The following is a 21066-nucleotide window of genomic DNA, read 5'->3' on the forward strand; positions in this document are numbered from 1 at the left end:
AAATATGGGACTATGTGAAAAGACCTAATTTACGTTTGATCGGTGTACCTGAATGTCATGAAGAGAATGAATCCAAGCTGGAAAATATTCTTCAGGATATTATTCAGGAAAACTTTCCTAACCTAGTAAGGCAGGACAATACTCAACTCCAGGTAATACAGAGAACACCACAAAGACATTCCTCAAGTAGAGCAACCCCAAGACACATAATCGTTAGATTCACCAGGGTTGAAATAAAGGAGGAAGTTCTAAGGGCAGCTAGAGAGAAAGGTCAGGTTACCCATAAAGGGAAGCCTATCAGACTCACAGCAGATCTCTCAGCAGAAACCCTACAAACTAGAAGAGAGTGGGGATCAATATTCAATAGCCTCAAAGAAAAGAATTTTCAACCCAGAATCTCATATCCAGCCAAACTAAGCTTCATAAATGAAGGAAAAATAAAATTTTTCATGAACAAGTAAGCACTCAGAGATTTTATCACCACCAGGCCTGCTTTACAAGAGTGTATGAAAGAAGCACTATACACAGAAAGGAACAACCAGTTTCAGTTATCCCAAAAACTTACCAAAAGGTAAAGAGTATCTTCATAATGAAGAATCTATATCAACTAATGGGCAAAATAGCCAGATAGCATTTAATGACAATATTAAACTCACAAATATAAATATTAATCCTAAATTTAAATGGATTAAATGCCCCAATCAAAGACACAGACAGGCAAATTGAATAAAATGTCAAAACCCATGGGTACACTGTATTCAAATCCATCTCATAAGCAAGGACACATAAAGACTCAAAACAAAGGGTTGGAAGAAGACTCACCAATCAAATGGAGAGAGAATAAAAAAAAACAGGAGTTGTAACATTCGTCTCTGACAAAATAGACTTTAATAGTAACAAAGACTAAAAGAAGCAAAGAAGGACATTACATAATGGTAAAAGGATCAATGCAACAACAGGAGTAAATGATCATAAATATATATGCACCCAATATAGGAACACCCAGATACATAAGACAAGTTCTTAATGACTCATAAAGAGACTTGGGCTCCCGCACAATAATAGTGGGAGACTTTGACACCACATGGTTAATATTCGACGGATCAACGAGATAGAAAATTAACAGGGACATCTATGATTAGAACTCAGAACTGGAACAAGTAAACTCAGTGAATATTTACAGAATTCTTCACCCCAGGTCCACAGAACATACATTTTTCTCAGTATCACATTACACCTATTTTGAAAGTGGCCACATAATTGGAAGTAAATCACTCTTCAGCATTTGCACAGCATTTCACAGACTTAAATGAAATATTGGTTGGCTGTCTGTTCATTATTTTCTTCCCTTATTCCTTCCTGTCTCTGCTGTTAAGCACAATTATCAGCATAAAAGAGGTTTTTAATACCTATTTTTAGATTGCATTCCAGCCTGGGCAATAGAGCAAGACTCCTGTTCTCTTTCCCCCTTTCTCTTTCTTTCTTTCCAAAAAAAAAAAGGAAAGAATCTTAAACACTTGAAATCTTTTAAAATGGCTTTATTTTATGGAATAGGTTGAAAAGTGAAAGAAATAAAAAGATGATATACAATGAAAAAGTCTCATTTCATTCCTGCTTCTCTTTGCCATCTCCTCTCCTCCTATACCTCTCCAACTTTGAGTAATTTCTTGTAGTCTTCCAGAGTTTTTTCACTTCATTATAAGTAAATATAAGTACATATCTTATTTTTGTTTTTTTCTTTACATAAAAGAGCATATCTACTCTGTTCTCTGCTCTGCTTTGCAAAAAAAAAATTTTTTTTAATTTTTGATAGAGTCTCACTCTGTTGCCCAGGTTGCAGTGCAGTGATACGATCCTGGCTCACTGAAACTTCTGCCTTGTGGGTTCAAGCGATTCTCCTTCCTCAGCATCTGGAGTCGCTAGGACTACAGGTGCCCACCACCATGCCTGGCTAATTTTTGTATTTTTAGTAAAAACGGGATTTCACTATGTTAATTGGCCAGGCTAGTCTCAAACTCCTGGCTCCAAGTGATCCACCTGCCTCAGCCTCCCAAAGTGCTGGGATTACAGGCATGAGCCACTGTGCCCAGCCTTAAGGTACATAATGTATTTTTAAGGGTTTCTTTATAGTTCACACATTGTCACTACTGTGAATAAAATATTTTGTCTATTATGTTTTCTTTCCTTCCTTCCTTCTTTCCTTTATTTATTTATTTTTTTTTTGAGACAGGGTCTCACTATCACCAAGGCTGGAGCATCGTGGTGTAAACACAGCTCCCTGCAGCCTCCACCACATGGGCTCAAGTAATCCTCCTGCCTCAGCCTCTTTAATAGCTAAGACCACAGTCACGTGTCACCATGCCCAATGCATTTTAAAACTTTTATTTTGTAGAGATAGGCTCTCACCATGTTGCCCAGGTTGGACTCAAGCTATCCTCTCACCTTGGCTTCCCAAAGTGTTGGGATTAAACTGCATCTGGCCTCTATTATGGGTTGTTTTTTTTTGTTTTATTTTTGAGTTGGAGTCTCACCCAGGGTAGAGGTGCAGTGGTGCAATTTTGGCTCACTACAACCTCTGCCCCTGGGGTCAAGTGATTCTCCTGCCTCAGCCTCCTGAGTAGCTGGGAGGTGCCCACCACCACACCCAGCTAAATTTTTTTATTTTTAGTAGAGACGGGGTTTCACCATGTTGACCAGGCTGGTCTCGAACTCCTGACCTCGTGATCCACCTGCTTCAGCCTCCCAAAGTGCTGGGATTTCAGGCATAAGCCATGGCACCTGGCCTATTATGTTTTTAGGTTACAGACTGTTAGATAAATATGAATCATATGTGTCACTTATTGAGCACATAAGTATGAGCACATAAGTATGTTCTTACTTAGTATAATCCCAAGTAAGCTTTGGGATTATACTAAGTATTTACCTGATTCAATCTCCAAAGCAACCTAATGCACAAAGTATTTTTATCTTCACTTTACAGTTGGGAAAACTAAGACTTATAGAGTGGGATTTGCACCTGGATTTCCTGCCATTGCCTCTAATGTCTGTGCTCTTCCCCACTCTTCTATATAAAGTGAAATCTATTGCATTTTATGTGCAGTACTTATCTCACATCAAGTGACTCAATCTAGGATTTAGAGAAAAGTATAAGTGAATTACAATAAGGAATTCAAATAGACATTCCTCATTTCCAGTTATAGTCTGCTCAATAAGGCCTATATCACATTTCCAAAGACAGTCATTGCAGAAATAAGAACTCCTAGCCAACTCTCAGCAGAGTTAATCAAAAGAATATTAGAAAGGCTCTATTAGCATTTTGCATACATAAGTTTGTTTATCGTGAGCTCCACCATTTAAAAATTCCTCTCCCCCTCCCTGCCATATTTTCTTTCTTTCTTTCTTTTTTTTTGAGACGGAGTTTCGCTCTTGTTACCACCCAGGCTGGAGTGCAATGGCACGATCTCGGCTCACTGCAACCTCTGCCTCCTGGGTTCAGGCAATTCTCCTGCCTCAGCCTCCCAAGTAGCTGGGATTACAGGCACGTGCTACCATGCCCAGCTAATTTTTTTGTGTGTTTTTAGTAGAGACGGGGTTTCACCTTATTTGACTAGGATGGTCTCGATCTCTTGACCTCGTGATCCACCCACCTCGGCCTCCCAAAGTGCTGGGATTACAGGCATGAGCCACTGCAACTGGCCCCATATTTTCTTAAACAAAAAGGCGTCTGGAACCCTGAGAGAGTTCTACTTAAAAATTTTCACTGGAGACTCATCATCATCATCTAGCATCCGTTCACCTATGTGAAGTCATGACGGGGAATATACAAATGAAAGATGGCTGTTTGCCTCTCTTGAGGCAGTGCCAGCATTTTAAAGAAGGGGTGAGCACTGGTCTGAGTAAATAATGCAGGAAAAGATGATCGTGGGGATTAGGCAGGGACATGTCCCCTGATGCCAAGACAGGGAATTAGGAATCCACTGTTGTTTAATAAAGAGCTACTGAAGATTTCTGAGGAGGTGAGTGACATGAGCTGACCTGTGTTTAGAAAGATCAGCTTTGCAGCAGTGTAGAGAATTAATTTGGTGAATGAGGGCAAGAGACCAAGAAATCAGCCAGGAAGCCATTGTAGTAGTCCAGGGAGAGATGTTGGCAGCCTAGGTTGGAGAAATGGTTGTGGGGCTGAAAAGAAAGGAAAGACAGAAGTGAGAAGCATTTTAGGGGGAGAGTTGACAGAGCACAGTGGCCTATGGATACGAGGGTCATGATGACGGGTGATCATTAAAGTAGGCTTATTAAGGGGAGTCTACAGATACCTTCTCCATGTCATCCCAGTTGGTGATGATGCCGTGTTCAATGGGGTATTTGAGAGTTAGGATCCCTCTCTTGCTCTGAGCCTCATCCCCCACGTAGCTGTCTTTCTGGCCCATTCCCACCATCACACCCTGCAATGCAAAGAGAAGAGAAATGAATTGGCTGAGGGCTCCACACAGAGGGATTCAGGTACTGGAAGGTCTCTGAAGGATGAGGATGGAAAACACAGCCTTTCTTCCCCTGGAAACAGGATAGCAGGAGACAGAATGGAGCAGATACCAGTGAGTATGGAGATGAAGGTGACAGGAAAAGAAGGTGGAGGATTTCTTGTGGGTTGGCCTTTCTTCTTTCTCCTCAGACAACGTTGTTTTTTGAGATAAAACAAGCCACACCCATATACTTCTTCCCCTCATCCTACCACAAACACACACACACACACACAACTTGTACACTTACCCTCCTCAAATCCCCTGTGCCTGCACTTTTAGATCTCCAAATCTTTGTTATTCTCTCCACCTCCTGAAATCCTTCTAATTCTCAGGTATTCGTTTCTCTGTGATGCCTTCCCCTTCTGTGAAATATTTTGCCTCTATTACAGCCCATGATCTCTGGTCAGTTATGTGTATTTCTTCACAAAGTTCAGATTTCTTGAAGGTAAGAGGCTTGTTCAATTGCATACAATTTAACTTTTCCAAATCTAGCAACTTCCCAAATTTAAGCTGGGCGTAATGGTGTCATTGTATGCCTGATGGATATTGGTTTTGGCACTGGATATTTCTATTTAAAGGGTCCTCCTCTATCAGTTAATCAGAAAAGAACTCCCTACACCTGACATGCACACACACACACACTCCCTAACCCTAACCCTTAGCTCAGTGGAGTATCCACAGTGCAGTGCTTACTCCTAGTGGCTCAAAGTCTGGCATCTGGATGCACACACACCTGGTGGCGAGGGCGGCCCACGATAGAGGGGAAGACAGCCCGGGGGGCATCATCTCCTGCGAAGCCTGCCTTGCACAGGCCAGAGCCATTGTCACACACAAGCGCAGTGGTCTCCTCTTCACACATGGTGTGTGTGGCCGAGTGAGCTGGGGACTGGAGCACCTTGGGGTTTGGGGGAGAAAAGAACTAGTCAGCCACTTGTCAAATCAGTTTGGAGACAGTTTCTTGCCTTTGGGGCCTGACCCTACCTGCAACCAGGGCACATTTCCAGGCATGGGCTTGGCCTCCCACTCTCTGGCAGTGGTCTCCCACTCTCTACCCCGAAGTGAGAATTGTGTCCCCCAAAAATTCATGTTGAAGTCCTAACTCCCAGTACCCAGAAGGTGACTGTATTTGGAGATAGGGTCTTTCAAGAGGTAATAAGTTAAAATGAGATTAATGCAATATGGGTGCCATCCAATATGACTACTCCAGTAGGATGGGTGTCTTTATAAGAAGAGGAAATTAGGATCCAGATGCATGCAGAGGGTAGGTCATGGGAGGACACAGTGACAAGGTGGCCATCTATAAGCCAAAGAAAGAGGCTAAAAGTTCTGGAAGGACACCTAGCAAACCGATCATCATGATTACCTCTGGGAGTGTAGAGAGCGCCTGGGAGGGGAAGTGCTGGGTTATATCTATAATATTTTAGTTTTTTTTTATAAGGAAGCTGCATTTGCATATAACTCATATAATTAAAACTCAATAGCGTAACATATCACTAAAGAAAAAAAAAGGCAGTGGTAATACATAGGTGAAACGTACACTTCTAAGGGTAGAAGCACCTTCTATGAGGAAGGGGCACTCTGGGAGGAGAGAGGAAAAGAAGGGACTCCACCATGGGACTCAGTGTTTGCTGCCTCAACAGATGGGGACAACAAAGAATTCCCTCCCCCATGCTGAGATCTGAGTTAGGATGGATGCAAACTAATGAAGAAATTAACTTTCCCAGCATCTGCTGCATGCATTCTTTCTCTTTTTCTCCTTTTTTTCTTCCTTCATCTTTTTATTTCTCTTTCTTTCTTTGGAGTTACAAACAAATTTGTAACTCCTGACAAATTCCTGGCATTTGGTGATGAAGGAGAAGCACCAGAGCCTCGGATTTCCCCCTCGCCTGGGAGGACCCAGTGGGGTGGGGCAGAAGTGGGGAAGGCCCCAGCTGAGGGGCCAGGGAGGCAGACTTCCAGAAGTCCAGAGAGAGAGGCACCAGGCACAGAAAGAGAAGGCCGGCTGAAGATTTATCTGGAATATGGGACCACAGGTGCCTGTGCCATGGAGTGGGGAGAGGGGAACTTCTGAAACCTGTGACCTGGGCCCCACATGGCCTTGTGCAGAAGCTGAACAGAGAAGACCATGATCTAAGCAAAGAGGAGACAGCACCACAGGCCTAAGAACACGAGGTCTGAAGGCTAGGCAGAGACTGAGCAGAAGCTTGTTAACAATTTGAAGACTAAGGCCAGGTGTGGTGGCTCATGCCTATAATCCCAGCACTTTTGGAGGCCGAGACGGGTGGATCATGAGGTCAGGAGTTCAAGACCAGCCTGACCAAGACAGTGAAACCCTGTCTCTACTAAAAATATAAAAATTAGCTGGGTGTGGTGGTGGGTGTCTGTAATCCCAGCTACTTGGGAGGCTGAAGCAGAGAATTGCTTGAACTTGGGAGGCAGAGGTTGCAGTGAGTCGAGATCCAGTGACTCTAGCCTGGGTGACAGAGCAAGACTCTGCCTCAAAACAAACAAACAATTTGAAGACTAAAAGGAAGCCTTTCCCAGTTATGTTCAAAGCAAACTCAAACTAGGGGAGAGGCCTGCTATGACTTCTTAAATCCAGCTTTGCCTCTGTCTCTGTTGGTCCTTATGTCTCCATGGCCCCAGTGATGAGTCCTCACTCTCTAAACCAGCCCACAGAGTTCAGAATAGGATATCCTCCTTGATAAAGCCACACGCTAAGCAATAATACAATTAGGAGTATTTGCAGCTGCCTCAGTCAGTGTCAGTAAGGAGGCAGCAATGTGTTTCAGGGCTCTACTCTTGATCATTTCTCATGTGACATTTTTATAAATGAATTAGATGAACATACAAAGCACAGGTTGATCAAGTTTTCAGATAAAACAGCTGGAAGAGAGAGTAATATTAAATACATTGGGTGAAATAATAAAAAAATCCAAGATCTCAAAAAGCAGAGAAAATGAGCTGAATCAAACAAGTTTTTTTTTTTCTTTTTTTTGAGATGGGGTCTTGCTCTGTCACCCAAGCTGAAATGCAGTGGCAAGAACATAGCTCACTGCAGACTTGACCTCCCGAGCCCAAGCTATCTTTTCATCTCAGTCTCACAAGTAACTGGGACTACAGGCATGCCCTACCATGCCCAGCTGATTTTAAAAATTTTTTCTGTAGAGAGGGGTCTCCTTCTGTTGTCTAAGCTGGTCTTGAACTCCTGTGCTTAAGTGATTCTCCTGTCTCAGCCTCCCAAAGTGCTGAAATTATAAGTGAGCCACCACACACGGCCAAGGTTAAATGTGATAAAATGAATTCCTGTATTGTGGGTTTCAATAACCAAACTATGAAAGCTCTTGTTTAGCCTCTGTGAACAGGACTTGGTGTCTTGTCGACTCTCAGCAGTGTGCCATGGCAGGATAAAAGCTACCTCTGCCCTTAGCTGGGGTACTGTGTGTGTTTCTTGGGGCCACCCTTGCTGGCAAAGATATGGAGAAGTGGCTTCACATTCACTGCTGGTGAGTGTCAAATTGTACTACTTTTCTGAAAGAGAATTTGAAAATACTTATTAAAAGCCTTAGATGTACATGCTTTCTGACTCCACAAAAGGACTTTTAAGAATCTATCTTTGTGAAACAGTCATGGGTGAATGAAAAGACTTGGCCTGTTTTTTACACCTTTGTTTAAAATGATCAAAATTAGAAACAATCTGAATATCAAAAAAAGTTACTGAATAATAAATGAGTTGACTTGTAAACTAATTGCTGGAAGGAAGGAGAAACTAAAATATTTAATGCAATAGAAAAAGTGCAAGTCGGCCGGGCGTGGTGGCTCACGCCTGTAATCCCAGCACTTTGGGAGGCCAAGGCGGGTGGATCACAAGCTCAAGAGATCGAGACCATCCTGGTCAACATGGTGAAACCCCCGTCTCTACTAAAAATACAAAAATTAGCTGGGCATGGTGGTGCGTGCCTGTAGTCCCAGCTACTCGGGAGGCTGAGGCGGGAGAATTGCTCGAACCCAGAATGTGGAGGTTGCGGTGAGCCGAGATCGCGCCATTGCACTCCAGCCTGGGTAACAACAGCAAAACTCTGTCTCAAAAAAAAAAAAGAAAAAGTGCAAGTTGCTTTGGTAGGTGAAACAGCAGTAAGTTCAGTGTTTCCATTTTTGGTAAATGTGGATTTTTAATTTTAAAAAACATGGAGTCTTCCACATATATTATCTATTTAATCCTCAAAACAGCCCTGAGAGAAGATATCTTTAATTCCATTACATAGATTTGGAAACCAAATCTCAGAGAAGGTAAAGAACTTAGCCAGAGATCTGCTCACTGAGAAGAGGCTGGGAGAGGCAGGCCTGGCGCCCACTGAGGACACTTCCCAAGCCTGAGATGTGCCTTCCTTGCTACTTGGGGGAACCATCATAACTTCTCCATGTTTGGTGTTTTTGCTTCAGCCTGTCTCTCCAGAGCTGTTGGCAGCAAACACCCTAAAACAAAAGGGTCTGGGTTCTTTTCTTGCTATGAAATGGAGTTCCTCCTGTGCCAGGGCCATGCCTGGATTTACTTTTATAGCCCCAACACCTAACTGGCTGTTTAACACATAGGCAGTGCTATGGCCTGATCTGTCCCCTTCAAAACTCATGTTGAAATTTAGTTACCTATTTTAACAGGAGGGCTCTGCCCTCTTGAATGGATTAATGTCCTCCTCAAGACTTTTATATATATGTGGGCTAATTTGGTCCCTTCTTGCTCTCTCTTGCCCTTCTGCCACATGAGGGCACAGCAACAAGGTGCCATCTTAGAAGCAGACTCTGGGCTCTTACCAGACAGACACTGAATCTGCTGGTGTCTTGATCTTGGACTTCCCAGCCTCCAGGACTTTGAGAAATAAATTTCCATTGTTTATAAATAACCCAGCCTCACATATTCTGTGGTAGCAGCAAACATGGACTAAGACAGTAGTGTTCAATATATGTTGAATGACAATCTTGCCATATGAGCAGCCCCCTCCCAGAGCTGGTGTGCGCTGCCCCTGGGATCCCTGAGTTTCCACAGTCCAGCCTCATGATGGTTCCATCACAAGGGCCTGACTTACAGTCACATGCCACAGTTTTCTCTCCAAGCTGGCCAGTGAACGGCAGTGTTGCCCTGTTCTAGGAGGTCCTTTAGGGTCCCCTCAGCAACCCTCTCTCCTGTGTAACTTGCAGTTCAAGCCTGTCTGGCTTTTCCATGAGCCCTTTTGTCTCTCTCCCCAACCTCACTCTGGCATTTCCCACACACAATAAGAGAGAGAGTCTGGGACTTTGTTTCCAATGCAGAGCAGCAGCTGAGACAAGCCACAAGGCGACCTGAAGCTGTCAACAACGCTGTTCTGCAGCACTTGAGGTGGCTTGGAGTCCGCTGTTTTGAAGGCAAAACCCAATGCAAAGTGAGGGCAGGGAAAGCAAGGGGAGGGCTTGCGGAGCTGAGCCTCTGAAGGGTCCCAGGCTACTCTGGGAAGGAGTTCACCCTGGAGCTAGACTCCTGGACCATCTCTGCCAGGAGAAATTCTAAACTTTCCTCAGCTGCTTTCTGGTAATTTGTGGCTAGACTTGAGCATGTCAGCTGAATCACAGCCAAAGTCACTGTGGTTTCCTGGGGTCACAACCGCTTCATGCTGGCAGGGAGCAGAGAGAGTTGTTCTAGCTCTTTCAGCATGAATGACAGCTGGGCTTCATTGAAGTTCTCACTGACTCAGGAATGAAGCCTTTATTCCCCTTGCCCCAAAGGTGGCCAGAAACCAAAGACAAAATGAGTGCAAGTCATTTGCTCACTCACCCATCTCCCTGGCCACACCAAACCCAATGTGAGGGCAGAGCTGTTAAAATCCACCCTCCCCAGAACCTGGAAGGAGACAAGTTTGGCTCTGGAACTCCTCTCACTGCTCCTTCCTTTACCCTCTTCTCCCTCCTGGCACCCCCTTTCACAGCCCAGTCTCTTCATCCTTTCCTGGGCCTTAGCTTCCTGCACTAAAAAATGGAAATGATGGTGTCTATCTCACAAGATAATGGAATGGAAATGAAGGTGCCATAGACACTGTAAATCAGAGTAGGCAAACTCTGCCTGTTTCTGTATGACCTATATCTCAGAATGTTTTCATTCTTTTTTTTCTTTCATTCTTTTTTGTTTTTGTTTTTGTTTTTTGAGAGATAGGGCCTCACTCTGTCACCTAGGCATTGAGTGCAAGCTCACTGCAGGCTTGAACTCCTGAGCTCAAGGATCCTTTCTCCTCAGCCTCCCTAGTAGCTGGGATGGCAGGCATGTGGCTGACATGGCCACTACATTCTGCTAATTCCAAAAAAATTTTTTGTAGAGACAGGGTCTTGCTATGTTGCCCAGGCTGGTCTCAAACTCCTGGCCTCAAGTCGTCCTCCCAAAGTGTTGGGATTACAGGTGGGAGCCACTGCGCCCAGCCCTATATGTTCAAAGGGTTGAGAAAAAAACAAAAGAAGAATAATATTTCATGATCCATGGAGATTATATGACATTCAAATCTCAGTAGAATAAATAAAGTTTTACCAAAACACAGCCACACCCATTCACTTTCATATTATCTATGGCTGCTTTTGTTACAATGATAGATTGAGCACTTGTGACAGAGAACTTCAGGCTCTGAAAACCTAAAATATTTACTATCTGGGCCTCTGCAGAAAAAGTTTCTCAACTCCTGTCATCAAGGGCTGCAAATAATAATAATTCTTAATAATTTTTCTTACTCTTCTTCATCAAACTTGCTCCCAGGATGAAGCCTGTCATATTGAAAGGAATTGAATGATCCATTTCACACATCAATGACTATTGAAAATTGAATTTATGTCAGTTCTCAAAGACATTTTCATTCTGACAGAAAATGTTAGGCCTAAAAGGAAGGCCTATGTGATGATGAGATTTCAAACAATAGTTGGGGACAGGTTTTTGGGTGAGAGCTTCGAGTGTCATGTAAGTATCTGCCTCTCTGCCTTTCATTATTTGCCTACATGTATATACAAACCATCAGAAACCCTGGCAGGGAGAAATCATCTATGAAAAACACTGCCATGGTGGAAAACTCTAAAAGCTCCTCTAATTAACTTTGGGGTATCGTCACTGGGTTCATATACATACATGAGTTCAATTAAAAACAACTCTGCTGAGTAATATTTTTGATCCTCCAGAATTTGTCGTGGGTGCCCTCTCTTCTGGCTCTTACCCAGACTCCCATTCACTCGCCTGGCTCCACTCCTATCCAGACCCCTCTCTTGAGCTCTAGACCTGCAGAGCCTGCTGTGCATCTGTCCCCCAGCCCACCAGCATCCCAACTCCACACCTTCAGGACTGCTCTCCTCATCACCAGTCTCTGCCTGGAGCCGCCCTCAGAGACTCCCACCACCCACTCTGTGCCCACGCCCAATGCCCTGGTGCCACCCTCTTCACTCCCAACCTATCACCAGCCCCTCTTACTTCTACCTCCACGCCACTCATGCCACCAGCTTGGGACCACCACACGCTGCAGTAGCACTCTTGCCCTGTTCCAGTCCACTCTCCTTACAGCTGCCAAAGCAGCCCCTTCAATAGACACCCTCCAGATTAAAACCCTTCCATGGCTCCCCATAGCCTAATCCTTCAGAGTCTAAAGCCTTTGTAATCCAGCCCTGCTGACCTCTCTGAATTTAGTTTTATCTGATTCCTGCCTTGCCATCTAAATTCAGTGGAGTTGAGCCACTCGAGTCCCAAAGACCATGCTTCCTCTTTACCATGAGGACTACCAAAGACTACCTTACTTCAGCACCCAGCTCAAGCACCTCTTCCTTCAGGAAGTCTTCCCTGATAACTCCTGGGCTGAGTGATGGGCTACTTCTGGCCTTTACCCCTTTCATGCACTTATTTGCTCCATGGTTCTCATCTGTTTATCTGTCTCTCCCAGTAACTGCAGAAGCCCCTCCACTGTCCCTAAGGAGCAGGGAGAGTGCCTGGTCCACAGTAAGTGCTCAATAAATGTTGGCAGAATGTGGAAGAGGAAAGAGGAAAGCTATCTCACCCCAAGGTCATGATGTCACACTGCCCATCTTGTTTTCTCAGGCCTGGCAAGTAGCATTTTACTACTTATTGCAGTTTCTCCAGGACCCATCCGTCACAGGGAGCTCTGCCTCTTTTCAGCCCAAGGGTTAGTATTAGAGTCCAAACCCACATTCAAGTAATGGAAGTGAGCACTCAGAGCCTCCCTGTACAAAGTGTCTTCCCAGACCAGCAGCCTCAGCATCACCTGGGAGCTTGTTAGAAATTCCAAGTATCAGGCCTGATCTTGGCCTACTGGAATCAGAATCTGGGGTGGGGCACAGGGCAATCCGTGTTTTAACAAGCCCTCCAGGTGATTCTTAAAGTTTGAGAACTCAGGCCGAGCCTTGACAGCCTTGAGCTGAGTGCTGTGTACATGCATTCTCTCATTTAATCCTCACACCATCGCCAAGTAGATATTATTCTTGCCCCCATTTTACAGGTGAGGAAACTGAGGTCGCTCAGTAACTTGGTTAGCCTGGCAGTTTGCCTTCAAGGCCTGCACCACCACACCAGCCTGCCTCATCAGTGAAGAGATGCTAGTGAATTCTGACGCCGAACGTGCAAGTGGCCCCTTAGTCTCATCTTCCTCTTAATTGTGTCTGTGTGTGTTGGGTGGGTTGCGGGGAGTAATGACATCCGTAAATCATTTCACAGTTGGGTATCAGTCTTTTGGATGAGTGGCTGAACATCTCTAGGCCTCAATAGCCTCATCAGAGAAGAATGAACTAGACAGGTCCCAAGTTCCTTCTACCCTAAAACCTCATGATGCTACAGGGCAAGCGGGATTTTCTCCATCCCCCAGTGATCCTAGAGCCTTCAAGGACTGCAAAATCCCTCCATTCTCCTCAGTCAAGCACAAATCAGAAGACAGAGAGAGACCCACATGGGAACTGTAGAAAATACCCTCCCATTCCCAGCACAGACATTTCAGGGACTAAACCGCTCACAGGCACCAGAACCACTGTTGGTTTTGACTCAAATATTCTGAAAAGAAGCTGTTTTTCTGCAAAGTATCTGATCCCTTAAAATAGCCTCCCAGACATTCTGACCCAAGACAAAGGACATCAGGGTGTGGATCTGCACTGGCCATGGGGAGCAGGGCTAGTAGAATCTGCAGGCATTATATCTCACCAGCCCCCAGTCCAAAGCAGGGAGCACAGTTCCAAGCTGCCCCTGCCCCAGGATGTCCCATGACCAGAGATGCCTTTTCCCAGCAGGCCACAGTATGCTTGCAGGTGCCGCTGCCCACCAAGGGTCCTGGCGTGTGATCTCGACCAGCGTCACAGAAGCCAGGCCAATCTGAAGGCACCTCCCGCACCCAGGAGGCCAGGCAGCCCCGGAAAGGAAGAGATGGCAAAAGCCATACAGTACTCACTCAGGGTATGAGAGGTTCTTCTCCCAGTGACTGAGGGCTGGTGTGTCTTTGGCATGAATACCAGAGCAATATAAAACCCCAGAGGCGGATCTTCTTTAAACAAAGTCCCTAAAAAGGCCAGCTGACGGTGTGTTAGCAATATTACCATATAAGGTGGTTTTTTCAATAAATCGCCTTGGGGGTAGGGAAGGGGGGTGGATAGAGTGAATTATCATTTGAAAAATGTATGCAAAAGGACTCAGTGGCAACAGCGGTGGTGCTGGTAGATTTGTTCCTTTTATGCTGCACTTGCATAAACAAAACTCACACCAGGCCTTATAAGCTTCCCAGAGTGAGACCAGATGCAGCTGTGCTCCTGGAGTGAGAACCATACCAAGAATGGCAGTGGGCCTCCTCTGTCCACACCTCCCTCCTCAGGCCCTGCTGCATGCTGTCCCTGGTCTGCCTGGGTGTCCCAGGCACTGTCCCCAAAACGGGTGCAATTGTGCCTTGTCTGGCACGAGCCTGGGACTAATGGAAGCTGAAGGGAAATGCCATCTGTTCCCAGGAAAGAAATCCTGTGTGCCCTTCTCACCTGTTGCACCTTGCCACAAGCCCCTAACCCCTGGGCTGAGTTCTCTGAGGGTCTCAGGACACTTAAGCTTCCTATGGAACTTCATTCTCTCTTGGCTCCTTCCTGGATTTCCTGTACCAGTCTCTAAATACAGAGAATTACAGACCTAGGGACTTGCTTCAGGATTGAGGCACACCTAACAAGACTCTGGTCTGTAGGATTTTCCGCAGTCCTGTGGTTCTTGAGCAGCTGCTTCTTCTTCTTCTTCTTTTTTATTAGACAGGGTCTCACTCTTGAACTCCTGGGTTCAAGCAATCCTGCCGCATTGGTCTCCCAACGTGCTGGGATTACAGGCGTGAGCCACCATGCCCAGCTGGTTCTTGCACTTCTTTGTGTAATTCATGCACTCTCCTTAGGTAGCTGGTTCATTTCCCACATTATCAGCTGCCAGTTCTGTGGTATTACTTTCAACTCCACATTCCCATGGTCCCCATCCCTCACCCTGATCCAGACTAAAATGATCAATTGCCTATTGGACATCCCAATCCAGATGACTCACCAGCTCTTTAAACTCATCCTGTTTAAAACTGAACCCTTCTTACCTACCCTTAAAGCTGCTGCACCTCCTGGGTTACCAACCTCTGAGTTGGTCCCCTCAGCCCTTTAAGCTAGAAGCCAGTCAGTCTAATCAGCCAGTTGAGAACCCTCTCTCTCCCTCATGCTCCCACAACCACCTGGGTACCACAGCCTGGTGCTCTCCCCATCAGAAATGCCCTTAGTTCTGGGTCCTCCCCTCCATCCCTGCTGGCCTGAACTACCTCAGGCTCCACTCCTATATGGCTTGGAGTGGGGCACAGCTTCCTAACTGCCTTCCTGTTCCTTCTTCAACATAGAGGTTCCCAAAGCATGGGCACCATCAGAACACAGCAACAGCATGACATGGGAGTGTGCTCACAATGCAGATTCTCAGGCGTCACCTAGACCTACTGAATCAAAAACTCTGGGAGTGGGCCTCAGCCATCTGTGTTTCTCAAACTTTCCCCACCTGGTGCCCAGGATACCCCCACTTCCACAAAAGAAGCATGCCCTGCATACCTGCTAAGTGCACTGGGAGTTCCAGGTGGTTTGGGATGGCCTGGTGCAATGGCTTGGGGCAGGTCTGGCTTCCTCATTAATTGAAAACTGACGCAGGATGAGGTGTGAATGAGGAGTGTCCTCTGCTTAGAGATCCCAGGGGAAAGATTAAAAAAGGCTTTCCATGATGACCTGCAGTTGTTCCCTGTGGAGAAGGAACACTGTTGTCATGGTGAGGTTCATTTACTTATCATTTGACCACTGGCCTGTGTGTTTAGTGCTTAAGTGCCCTGTGGGAAGCATCCCAAGCCTTTCAAGTTTCTGGAAAAGCCCTCACTGGGGATTCTGGAGGGGATTCTGGAGGGAAGAGGACTCCCTTTCTGGAGCTGTGCTGCATAGAAGGCAGCAGTGGATGAGGTGTGAGCTGTCCCAGCATGGACAGAGAGCTCTCAGTCCCAACTGGCCAAGGCAGGTAGCTCAACGCTAAGTGACAGGATCATAAGCCTCCACCTCTGAGTCTCTCTTCTTGTGTGGGAATGAGGCCAGGGCAAGGACAGGGTGCCAATCTCCCTTGACCTGATCATGGGTCTAGAGGGGGGCATCCTTTCCCTTCTCCAAGTAAGGGTTGCTTCACAGATGAGCTTTCTTCTAATCACTCAGCTCCGAGGTCAGGGTGCAGATGGGGACACCCTGCCCTTATGGATATTCACCTCTTAGTTGGCACTGCCCGCTGATAAACAACAAAAAAGGCACTGGTTGTGATCTAGGCTCCAAACAGCCCAGAGACCAGAAAGCAGGAACTAACTGAATAAACTGAAGTTCTGAGGACATGCTTAGGGGGCGATCAGAGGTGGGGAGGTTACACCAGGTATTCGGTTTTTATATTTAACATTTTTTTCTGGTTTCAAAAATTCAATGCAAAAAATTCAAAAAATACAAAAATGTGGCAGGGCGTGGCGGCTCATGCCTGTGATCCCAGCACTTTAGGAGGCCAAGGTGAGAGGATCACGAGGTCAAGAGATCAAGACCATCCTGCCAACATGGTGAAACCCCATCTCTACTAAAAATACAAAAATTAGCTGGGCATGGTGGCACACTCCTGTGGTCCCAGCTACTCAGGAGGCTGAGGTGGAAGAATCGCTTGAACCCAGGAGGTAGAGATTGCAGTGAGCTGAGATTGCGCCACTGCACTCCAGCCTGGCGACAGAGCAAGACTCCGTCTCAGAAAAAAAAAAAAAAAAAGAAAAGGTGTACGTTAGAAAGCAAGTGTTTTCAATAATCCCACTTAGCCCTAAGTGACCTAAGTCAGAGAAGGCCACTGTTAACAGCAATAGAATATCTATTTAAAAAATCATTTTTTCTAGATTTTTTCTAACATTTTAATATTATTTTACAAAAATGGGATTATGTCATTTCCCATTTTTTTTCCCATATTTTACAAAAAAAAAACATATGTTTTTACAACTGTTCTGAAACTTGTCAAGTTCTCTTAATAATACTCTTGAATGTCTTTCAAAATCAGTTCATCTAATTTTTTAAACTGTAGCATAGTTTTCCATAGTAGGGGTATACCATAAATTATTTGACCAATATCCTATGATGGGTTCTTGAGTCATTTCCAGTGTTTTTACTCATGCAAACACTGCTAACATTAATAAAACTTTGAACATGTACCTTTGTGCACATGTGGAAGTATTTTCATATGGTACATTTGTTAAAGTGGAGTTGTTTGATCAAGTAAGCACATGTGAAATATTGATGGAAACTGCCAAGTTGTCTTTTAAAAATTTATACCAATTTACACTCCTGCCAAGAGAGTATGAGACCACCTCCCACTTCGTGTTATTTCAGACAGTTAGCATTAACATTGGGTTTTTTTTTTAGGGCATTGCATTTGTTTATCACATTTAGAAACATGTCAATTTTCATATGACTGGCCACCTTAGAACTGTTTTGTTTTTTTTCCCCCAATTACAAAAGTAATATATGCAATGGTTTAAAAAAAAAAAAAAAGGAAAATATACAAACTAGGTGTTCACATCTTGAGTTGTTTCCTTGAGCGGGCAGTTGTCCAAATGAACCACTCTGCTCATCTGGCTCTCCTTGTGTCCAGATGATCCATGTGGAATATTGGCAATTATTCATCTTTTAACTGTTTCCTAATCGGGAAGGAGAAACTTAGCGTCTTCTTGTTTTAAAATTATTATTATTATTGAGACAGGGTCTCACTCTGTTGCCCAGACTGGAGTGCAGTGGTGCAATCACATCTCACTAGAGCCTTGACTTCCTGGGCTCAGGTGATTCTCCTGCCTTAGCCTCCATGTAGCTGGGATTACAGGCATGCGCCACCATGCCCAGGTAATTTTTTTTTTTTTTAGAGACAGGGTGTTATCATGTTGACCAGGTTGGTCTCGAACTCCTGGCTTCAAGCGATCCAACAGCTTCAGCCTCCCATAGTGTTGGAATCACAGGCATGAGCCACTGCACCCAGCCTAAAATTAAAATTTTAAATTATGTGGTAACTAATGAGAAAGAACACGTTGGGCTTAGGTTAACTTCTTCTTCTTCTTCTTCTTTTTTTTTTTTTTGAGACAGAGTCTCCCTCCGTTGCCCAGGCTGGAGCGCAGTGGTGTGACCTTGGCTCACTGCAACATCTGCAGTTTCAAGCGATTCTCATGCCTCAGCCTCCCGAGTAGTTGGGATTACAGGTGTGAGCCACCATGCCTGACTAATTTTTGTATTTTATTTTTTTCATAGAGATGGGGTTTCACTATGTTAGCCAGGCTGGTCTGGATCTCCTGACCTCAGGTGCTCTGCCTGCCTTGGCCTCCCAAAGTGCTAGATAGAATAACAGGCATGAGCCACTGTACCCGAACTTCTCTAAAAATGGCTGGTTCCTGCTTTTTTCTTTTTTTTTTTTGTATTTGATTGTTCACTTTTATCTTCTTGAGTTATAAGAGATCTTTGTATATTATATTAGTAATATTATTAGCCTTTCGTCTATCACAAGTGTTGCAAATATTTTCCCACCTGTTTAACATTTGCCTTTCGATTTTGTCTGGTAGCATTTACCTTACAAAGTTTAATCGAAAGTCTTTCCTATTTAGTGTCTGTTTTATAACATCCTTAGGAAGGCTGAGCACTTCTTTTTCTACATTTTAACTTAAAAAATTTGTAATTGTGGAAAACATATATAACATAAAATTTACAATATTAACCATTTTGAAAGTATGATTCTGTACTGAAAAAAATTTTTTTTGAGACAAAGTTTCGCTCCTGTCACCCAGGCTGGAATGCAATGACACGATCTCGGCTCACTACAACTTCTGCCTCTTGGGTTCAAGAGATTCTCTTGCCTCAGCCTTCTCAGTAGCTGGGATTACAGGCGCCCGCCACCATGTCCAGCTAATTTTTGTATTTTTAGTAGAAATGGTGTTTTTGCCATGTTGGCAAGGCTGGTCTCGAACTCCTGACCTTAGGTGATCCACCTACCTCAGCCTCCCAAAGTGCTGGGATTACAGGCATGAACGCCCAGTGGGTTTTGTACTATTAAATATATTCACTTTGTTGTAAAACTAGTCTCCAGAACTTTTCCATCTTGCAAAACTGAAACTGTATGCATTAAATGACTCCTCACTTTCCCTTCCCCCAGCCCCTGGCAATCACTCTTCTACTTTCTGTCTCTGAATCTGACAACTCTAGGTACCTCTTAAGAGTGGAATCATACAGTGTCCTCAAGGTTCATCCATGCTGTAGCATGAGTCAAAATTTCCTTGCTTTGTATTTATCTAATTTTATTTTTCAGAGACAAGGCCCTACTTTGTCACCCAGCCTGATGTTCAGTGCATGATCATAGCTCACTGCAGCCCCAAACTCCTGGGCTCGAGCAATGCTCCTGCCCCAATCTTCCAAACAGCTAGGACTATAGGCATGGTCCATCACACCCAGCTAATTTTTTTAAAATTTTAATTTTTGTAGAGGTGGGGTGGGTCTCAATATGTTGCCTAGGCTGGTTTCAAGCGATCTTCCTGCTTGTCTCCCAAAGTGCTGGGATTATAGGCATGAGCCAGTGTGTGGCCTCCTTCCTTTTTAAAGCTGAATAATATTTCATTGTATCTATATAACACATTCTGTTTACCCATTCATCTATTGAGTGACACTTGAAGTCCTTTCTCTTCCTGGCTATTGTGATTCATGTCACTATGAACATGGGTGTACTCTTTGAGACCCTACTTTTACTTCTTTTGGGTATAAACCCAGATATGGAATTGCTGAAACATTTGGTAATTTTCTTTCTTTTTTTTTTTTTTTTTTTTTTTTAGATGGAGTCTCGCCTTGTTGCCAGGCTGCAGTGCAGTGGCGCAATCTGAGTTCACTGCAACCTCCAACTCCCTGGTTCACATGATTCTCCTGCCTCAGCCTCCTGAGTAGCTGGGATTACAGGCACGTGCCACAACACCCAGCTAATTTTTTGTATCTTTAGTAGAAACAGGATTTCACCATGTTGGCCAGGCTGGTCTCAAACTCCTGACTGTATGATCTGCCTGCCTTGGCCTCCCAAAGTGCTGGGATTACAGGCTTGAGCCACCATGCCTGGCCGGTAATTTTCTTTTTACTTTTCTGATGAAGCACCAAACTGTTTTCTATAGGGACCACATCATTTTCCATTTCCACCAACAGTGGTGCAAAATGATTCCAGTTTCTCCACATCCTTGCCAACACTTTGTTATTTTCTTTTTCTTTTCTTTTTTTTTGTTTTTAAGTAGCCAACCTAGCTACTCGGGAGGCTGCAGCAAAAGTATCTCTTGAACCCAGGATGCAGAGGTTGCAGTGAGCTGAGACGGTGCCACTGTACTCCAGAGTGGTGACAGAGAGAGAATCTCTCTCAAAAACAACAGCAACAACAAAACCATTATTTTGCAAATTTCTGTGTGAACGTAAGTTCTCAACTCATTTGGGTAAATACCAAGGAGTGTAACTGCAAGATCTTCTGGTAAGAATATGTTTAGTTTTGTAAGAAACTTCCAAATTGTCTTTCAAAGTAGGTGTACCATTTGGCATTCCCACCAGTAATGAATGAGAGTTCCCGTTGCCCCACGTCCTCATGGTTTGGATTTGCATTTGAGCTCTTCAACATAACATTTTTTCCCACTTGACAGTCATTGATCTTTTAATTTCTTCAAGGGAATAAAATAGCAAATATTTATTCAGAAACTTCAAAAAATAAACTTTTGTCATTTTATTTTTGTCAAAATAAAAATTATTTTCATATGATTTACAAAGAATACTCACTCAAAAAACTTCAGGAATAAGACATACAAAGTAAATAGAAGTCCCACCATTCTGATAACCACTATGAACTCAAATCTTTCCAGACATTTTCTCTCTCTCTCTCTCTCTCTATATATATATATATATATATACACACTTGAAAAAATGGTATCAGGACCAGGTGTAGTGGCTCATGCCTGTAATCCCA

At 44.2% G+C, this 21066-nt stretch overlaps 1 protein-coding gene across 3 annotated transcripts in view; it reads right to left on the minus strand.

Annotated features, from left to right (window-relative positions):
- Nucleotides 1-15404, minus strand: part of ACTG2 (actin gamma 2, smooth muscle) — a 31663-nt gene extending 16259 nt beyond the window's left edge. The window contains exons 1-3 of one of the 3 annotated variants that reach the window (XM_078349049.1): nt 15332-15404; nt 5254-5415; nt 4314-4442 (exon numbers count right to left, since the gene is read on the minus strand). In XM_078349049.1, coding sequence (XP_078205175.1) covers nt 4314-4442; nt 5254-5379 — 255 coding nt within the window. In that variant the 5' untranslated portion in view covers nt 5380-5415; nt 15332-15404. Of the gene's footprint in view, nt 1-4313; nt 4443-5253; nt 5416-13960; nt 14005-14534 lie in introns of those variants that run through there. The other 2 variants (XM_035272259.3, XM_002757605.7) reach the window with 2 other exon arrangements.
- Between the last annotated feature and the right edge of the window lie 5662 nt (nt 15405-21066).

Source organism: Callithrix jacchus, chromosome 14, assembly GCF_049354715.1.
Source record: "Callithrix jacchus isolate 240 chromosome 14, calJac240_pri, whole genome shotgun sequence".
In the NCBI taxonomy this organism is placed as follows: Eukaryota; Metazoa; Chordata; class Mammalia; order Primates; family Cebidae; genus Callithrix; species Callithrix jacchus.